At 36.9% G+C, this 8,315-nt stretch overlaps 1 protein-coding gene across 1 annotated transcript; it reads left to right on the top strand.

Annotated features, from left to right (window-relative positions):
- The first annotated feature begins 7,100 nt into the window (after window positions 1–7,100).
- LOC128648065 (transcription factor BTF3) lies at window positions 7,101–7,780 on the top strand. Its single transcript, XM_053700742.1, has one exon. The coding sequence runs from the start codon at window positions 7,211–7,213 to the stop codon at window positions 7,697–7,699; it is 489 nt and encodes a 162-aa protein (XP_053556717.1). The 5' UTR covers window positions 7,101–7,210; the 3' UTR covers window positions 7,700–7,780.
- The last annotated feature ends 535 nt before the right edge of the window (window positions 7,781–8,315 follow it).

The raw sequence follows: 8,315 nt of genomic DNA, 5'->3' as shown, positions 1-8,315 counted from the left end.
TATAGATGTTTCATGCATAAACACTCATTACATACTCTGTACACAGATAGGGGCTGATACGTTTGGCTGTTTTCTGTCATTTTTTGGGGAGTTTCACTTATAATTCACGTATTATATAGTTTTATTTGTATAATAATGTTATTTTAACTTCTCATTTTTGGACGTCACAGTCCATGATTTGGTTTTTATTACCGTATATGTTGCATATTTCATTTATTTTTTATGTCATTATTATGTTCATTCTCAACTCCATTGTGGCTATTTAAGCATAACAATTTTGCTAGTGTTAGGTATCCCCTAAGGAGTTGGCTAGTTTTCGAGAGGGATCTTTACCCTTAAAGGGACAGTAAACCTACAAAATAATATTATATAATTCTGCGCTCATTTGGGCAAGCAGCTGCCGTAGTTATGAATACTCCCTCTTTCACGATCTATGTCAGAGGCAGGTTGTCCAATCGAAGACTTTTGGCCAATGACATTGGCCTGAATACGGAGAGTGAAGTAGTCATAAGTAACACACCACCCCTCTTTAACTTAAAGAGACATGAAACCCAATTTTTTCTTTCATGATTCAGATAGAGAATAGGGTTTTAAACAACTTTCTAATTTACTTCTATTATCTAATTTATTTCATTCTCTTGGTATCATTTGTTGAATGAGCAGCAATGCACTAATGGTTTCCAACTGAATACATGGGTGAGCGAATCACAATCAATATATATATGCAGCCAGCAATCAACAGCTAGAACCTAGGTTATCTGCTGCTCCTGAGCTTGCCTAGATACACCTTTCATTAAAGGATAACAAGAGAAGGAAGCAAATTAAATAATAGAAGTAAATTGGAAAGTTGTTTAAAATTGTATGCTCTGTCTTAATCATGAAAGAAAAATTTTGGGTTTCATGTCCCTTTAACATGATGGTGATTGGATATAGCACCCAAGTTGGCGGAGTTAGACATGGGAGTTGTGGCCTCTTTTGGTATCAATCTTGTTCACAAAGTGGAGCGAAAACGGTAATCTGTCATTAGTTAGATATATATTATTATATATATAAATTTATTATTTATTATATTATTGTTTTGTTATTATGATCACATACTAAGTTCACTGCTTTAATATGTTTGGTATGTTTTTAAATTTCAATGTGTTGTGGTGATATATATGATTAAGGATATGAAGTTTATATTGGTTTTATCCTGATTGGCTATATATGGAAGTGATAGCATTTTATGCCTGATGAAAGGGCCGGAGGGCCCAGAAACACATAGCATATATCACACAAGTATATGCTTTTTACTCTATGAGGCCGAATTTCCAAATGTCTGTCGGACCTGATCCGACAGTGCGGATCAGGTCCGACAGACATCGCTGAATGCGGAGAGCAATACGCTCTCCGTATTCAGCATTGCACCAGCAGCTCACAAGAGCTGCTGGTGCAACGCCGCCCCTGCAGACTCTCGGCCAATCGGCCGCCAGCAAGGGGGGTGTCAATCAACGCAATCGTACTCGATCGGGTTGAATTGTGGCGATTCCTGTCCGCCTCATCAGAGCAGGCGTACAGGGTTGCTCCATAACTTGTGTTTCCGGCAAGTCTGAAGACTCGCCAGAAACACGGGCCCTCAAGCTCCGTTCGGAGCTTGAAAAATGGGCCTCTATGTATTAAATTTGATGAATTTCTAAATTCTGAAGAACTGATGATCAGAGGAGCTACCCTCTAAAGGGTGACATTGGGACAATTCCAGAGTGCTCCATTATAAAAAACAGACACATTTATTGTTGAAGTAAGGCAATATATAAAACCTAACAGAAGAGAGGAGAAAACTTAATATACAGGGCCTTAAAGGTAAAGTCCAAGATAGCAAAGGAAAAGGAAATAAACAATTTTGCCTGAAGCACGGACAGAATTAAAAGAGTTTGTCACAAAAAATTAGATTAATAATACCTGTCTCTTGAAAGTTTAGAGAAAACAAAACCCTTCCAAAATGAAGAAACACTGAGAAGACTAACGATAAATATGCCTCACACTGCGTTAGGGTGGCGGGAAAATATTTAACCATGACAGAGCCAAAAAACATCCCAGTGCATTAACAAAAAAGGGAAGCATCAAGCATGCAATAATGGTGCTCACTGGCCTTTCCAACTGAATAGAGAAATATATAAATGTTGGAAAGCTGATAAGTGCACATACTAATAAGAGCGCAAATAAAGAAACAGCTGGGGTGAGCTAAAAATAACCCTTTTAGTAATGTGTGTCCAATACGACAAGACAAAATTTCAATTTTCCTAAACGTCTTCAAATAAACACATAGACAAAACATTAAGACAATCTAGTGAAAATAATAATGTCTGTAAATATTAAGTCCCCTGTCTATGATGTATAATAATCTGTGAACCTGCTAATAGCCTGCGGGCTATTGAAGGAGCTAGTGTAAATTAATATACTTAGGTGTGTAGCATCCATCCACTTACTTCTGTAGAATATACTGTGTCCAGTGTTAGCCAATCCAGTGCTGAGCACATTAAAGCAGAGGATACAAATGAAGGAGTATATCAACCAACCAACAAGGGGAGGCAAGGGACCTGTCCCTGCGACACATGTGGTAGGTCCTCACTGAGAGTAACTGTGTCACTTCCCTTACTCCAGTCTCCCCTCTGTCTCTCAGTAGCAGCTCTCTGAGGGAGAAATTTGGGCCTCAACTCAGTCAGAGAACCCACAATATTTAATTTTGAAGAGCACCTCAATTCTTCATCCATTTCCTGGGAGGCATTGCTTAAACTGACATACCAGTGAGGCGGAAGGAATGAAGTGCTCATGAGAGGTTTAAGAAACTTTGGTATTTCCTAGGGGCTAGCAAGTGAATCCCATGCGTTTTGGATCATGGACTCTCATCACCTTATGAAAGAAAATAGTTTTATGTAAAAGATTTAAATTGGAAAATAATCAGTACTTAATAATGGCAATGCTCAGGATAGTTAGTAAGAATCAAGTAAGTAGTAATTATGGCAAACCATGAGAAAAAAACAGGCAATTTATTACCACTCCTGATTGACAGATTTTTGACAGATAAGACCAAGTGTCAGGAATTATCTAACACAAACATTGAACTATAAAAGGTCAACCAGAATTTATTAGTTCACCTAATTAAATGAAACAAATGGTGATTGTAAATAAATGCAAGATGCAAATTAATCAGCATTAATATTTTAAGAAAGCTAGTTCCATACTTCACCAAAATAAAACTAATTCTCCCCTTGTAATTAGAAATCAGACTGTCAGGTCATAGGTCTGTCCAAATAGGCTAAACAAACCTCATCCTCAACCTAATACAAAAATTATAAACCATACAGTTACAAATACAGGAAAAAGACCCCCTCCCATTATGATTGTCACTTTGTATATCAATTATGTATTCTAGGAGGTCATAAATCATAATTAATTAATCACTAATTAACATAGAACTAATTAGAATAAATATTAATGTTCTGACATTAGATTTCTCTCGTATATAGGGTAAAAATTTGGGAAAAATACCAATTTTATTTATGTCTACTCTAACATTTCTAGACTACAATCAAGGTGATAACTTGCACTTGTTTATAGAAATAAGCGATAAGCTGGTGCTTAAGGGGCCGAATTATCAAGCCCTGAATGATTCGCCGAAAACAGAAGTTATGAAGCAGTGTTCTAAAGACCGCTGCTCCATAACTTGTCCGCCTGCTCTGAGGCGACGGACAGAAATCAACCCGGTCAAATACGATTGGGTTGATTGACAGCCCCTGCTAGCTACCAATCTGAAGAGGGAGCGGTATTGCACAAGCAGTTCTGGTGAACTGCTTGTGCAATGATAAATGCCAACAGCGTATGCTGTCGGCATTTATCGATGTGCAGCGGACATGATACTCTACATCATATCATGTCCGCTCGCACTTTGATAAATATGCCCCTAAGTGAGTAAATTAAGCAAAACTTCTTTCCCTAATGCAAAATAAACTGATATGAAACTATCTCAGCCAGCAAGACTAAGAAAAAACTAATTTCAATGTCATAAAAAATCTATGCTATAAGTATGCCTAACAAGGGAGCAACATGGAGTCTGTTTTGTCACAGAAAATTCATGACAATGTATACTTACAATCACTTGATTCTTGATTTCTCATCTAATGAATTTGATTTTTCTCAAAATATTTCAGGGCTTTTTCCAATTCTTCAAACCAACCAAATACAAATGTGAACAAACAATTTAAAAAACACAACAATACTTCTCACCCCAAAAAGGGGAGGCTTATAACCATAGTAATACTTAGTAAACAACGAGCTTACTGTGTTATTTACGAACACATTATCCTTAAAGTATATCATATGAAAACAAGTCTTTGTACATCATACATTTTCATACTCCCTGTATTTATGAACAGCAAACCTTATACCAGTTCATACATCAATATTTAATGCTAAATAAGTTTACGTGCCATATGGAGAATTCATAGTTTGTTCTATGGCTTGACAAAGCCCAGTGCCATAATTAAAGGGACATGAAAACCAATTTTTCTTTCATGATTTATACAGAGCATACATTTTTAAACAACTTTCCAATTTACTTATATTATTTAATTTGCTTCCTTCTCGTTATTCTTTGCTGAATGGTTTATCTAGGAAAGCTCAGGAGCAGCAAAGAACCTAGTGCATTGCTGCTCCTTCAAAAAATGATACCAAGAGAATGAAGCAAATTTGATAATAGAAGTAAACTGGAAAGTTGTTTAAAATCATATGTTCTACCTAAATCATGAAAGAAAATTTTGGGGTTTCATGTCCCTTTAAGGTAATACTGCCCACAAAACAACTCAGTCACCCAATGCCATTATAAGGTGTAGTATGTTAAAATAGATCTGTTGCAACAAAATGACAAGAAGAGACAGAAGCGCCACATGGCCCAATATTGTCTGGTCCAGAAATGAAATAAATGTGTGTACACAGAGTAAACTCACATTTGTGGAAGCACCTCAGGTAGTGCTATAGCAGCAGTCTGTGATTTCTTACAGTCACCCAGGGGACCAACGTCCGGTATTGGTATGATGTCTATATTAAAACGACATAGAGACACAGGTGCCTATATGGCCTAGTATTGTCTTAACACAGGTGAGTCAGTGTGTTAATAGAAAGGTACTCACATTTGTTGTAGCATCTCCCTTGATGCTATAGAGGCAGGATGGGATCAATATAGTCACCCACCAGACTTAAACAAAGGCCTGCTGGACACAAATGGAAGTCAGGAACCGCCAGTGGTCAGGGGAGAACCAGACTAGAGAACCCCTCTCACCAGAGGGATAGATAGCAACAAAAAGGTGGTAGCAAGTGTTCAAGTATAAAATAGTTGTATTAAAATAGTAAAAACAAGGCAACGCGTTTCTCAGCTCAAGGCTGTTTCATCAGGCTTCATAAAAACATTTGGGAACACTTGCTATATATACACAAAATATCTCATTAGTTCTAATCAGTCTCACATGATATCAGGAGGGGCCTAAGAGGCACAAGCAGCCCTATTGGCCATACAATGTAATTATCATAACCAGTATAATTAGCATAATAAATCCTCTACCAATCAAAAATATCATGGCAACAGACATCACATTTAGTTTAACATTTTGATTAATCAAAAAATACATTTCAATGAGTGATATAGCTAAATATTGATAAAACATACATCTCACTAATAGCTATTTTATGGTGGTATATAAAGGTAAATCTAATAGCAACTCATAAATATATAGCTAAATATATATATATATATATATATATATATATACATATATACAACTAATACATATGTTTATAACATGATGTGAACCCACCATTTCATATATCAAGCAAACGATTATCTCTCAGACCCATACATTTCTATTTCCATAGCCTACAATATTCATAGGTAGAAATGGTCGATTTAAACAAGTAAAATATAATATAACCAACCTTGATAGATCGTGTAGTATTTAGGTATTGTTATGCTTAGTAGCAGCTAAATCGATATATAAGTGGCATACTGAAACATTGAAACTGTTAACAAACCATTATGATCACAAGTGTTTGGCGTGTTGAAATTCTCATTGCGCATGTCTAAACGGACATATCATTCAAAATCAAATAAATTATGTTCTAGGTGCTTGTTATATCACGCTTGTGGAGAGGGCATGAGATAGACAACAGTCTGTAAAACGTGTGTCAGCTAAATAGAAAACTAAATCTGAGGATAATACTAACATTTATATGTTTGAAGTTGATCGCAAATCCGCCGCTATAAAGCAGCTAAAATCCCTCTGGGTTTTGTTTGGTATGAGTCATCACCTTCTTAGCCAATAGTAGCCAGCATATTTTATTGTAAGCCCATTGGCTCTGGCATTTAGCCATATAGTAGAATGCTGAGAGTTGTTTAGATAGAGAGAGGGGCCTATTATCTGTGATGACCCTTTCCTTAAAACCTATATCTCTTCTAAGCCACGTGTTGTTTATAGGAGGGCCCCCACACTAAAAAATAAACTAGCCCCCAGCAAAATAGTTAGAGACAAAATTAGGGACCTTCAACAGAATATGGGTCTCAATAGGACTTTTTTGGGCAATTTTTATCCCAGACATGGGCTATTTAAATGCCTAAAATCTAGATGCAATATGTGCAGGGTAGTGAAAAGTGGAACTAATTCCTTTATTTCTAATCAAACAGGTGAACAATTTAAAATTAACAAAAGGATGTCATGTGAATCCACATATGTAGTATATTTGATAAGCTGTACCTGTGGGGTCCAATATGTAGGCCGCACGGGGCGTACTATTAAAAGGCGGTGGGGGTGAGCATGTGTATGACATTAAAAGGAAATTTTTGAAACATAGTCTATCTAGACACTGCGCATATGCACATAAAGGCAGCTCAAAATCACTTTCTATACTACCCATTGAACAGATACCTCGAAATAGCCATAATCCCATGTTGACTCTGCGTCGCAGAGAGACCTTTTAGATCCATAAATTACATACTCTAGTCCCTGATGGCCTTAATGAATGTGTTGATTTAGCTGCTTTTGATCTATGAGATAAAATTCACTACATAGCTCTTGGTTTCCATCTTGCTCCCCGCGTGTGTGCGCGCCCTGTCTCGCGGCTCCCTTGGAGGCCTTTTAATCAGCTCTGCATCACTTTCACAACCGCCTGCTGCGCGCAGAAGATGAAAGAATCAATCATGAATCAAGAAAAATTAGCCAAATTGCAAGCTCAAGTGCGCATTGGTGGAAAGGGAACAGCCCGCAGAAAGAAGAAGGTTGTCCACAGAACAGCTACTGCAGATGATAAAAAATTACAGTTTTCCCTGAAGAAACTTGGAGTCAATAATATATCTGGTATTGAAGAGGTAAATATGTTTACAAACCAAGGGACAGTTATCCATTTCAACAGCCCAAAAGTCCAGGCTTCCTTGGCAGCAAATACTTTCACCATTACAGGCCATGCTGAGACCAAGCAACTCACAGAGATGTTACCAAGTATCCTAAACCAGCTGGGAGCAGACAGTCTAACTAGCTTAAGGAGACTTGCTGAGGCTTTGCCTAAACAATCGGTCGATGGGAAAGCACCACTTGCTACCGGGGAGGAAGAGGATGATGAAGTTCCAGATCTTGTTGAAAACTTTGACGAGGCTTCAAAGAATGAGTCTATCTGAATAGCAGATCGCCGAAGAATCAGAACCTGAAAAGACAAATTAAGCTGCTATTTTCTATTGTGATGGCATACGTTGTTTTTTGTTTTTGTTTTTCTTCAACCTGATGAGATTAAATCCTTTCAATATTGCAGCACCTCAGTTACTGCTTCTAAGCAGATAAAGTTAAGTCCTGGAAATAAACTTTGATATAATATAAAAACTTTAATTGCCTATCGTTGTTTCAATATTGTTTACAAGCTACTTACAAACAAGTGAAACCGATAAATATTTGACATTGTATATGGTGGCTATACATGTTTAATGCTGAGTCTATTAAAGGGAAACTTTTTTGAACATGACTCAGTATTTATGCTTATCCTTTATTAAATTTATATCCGAATTTATCTGATAATTTTCCTGCTTTTACCAAGCATGCAAACTATGTATTGACTCTCTTTAATGTGTTATATCCCCCATGCTTATTCCCATGTCATGTAATTATCTGAGTAGATAAACACAATATTGAACATTAGATTTTTAATTTAAAATGGTATAATTGGCTGTTAGGTTTTAGAATGTTCAAGAGTACTCGGCTGTGCTGCTGTTTATCTACCTCTTAAAGGAACATTAAACCCCC

Source organism: Bombina bombina, chromosome 2, assembly GCF_027579735.1.
Source record: "Bombina bombina isolate aBomBom1 chromosome 2, aBomBom1.pri, whole genome shotgun sequence".
NCBI lineage: Eukaryota > Metazoa > Chordata > Amphibia > Anura > Bombinatoridae > Bombina > Bombina bombina.
Note: the sequence above shows the minus strand (reverse complement) of the source record. Positions and strands in the feature narration are given on the sequence as shown.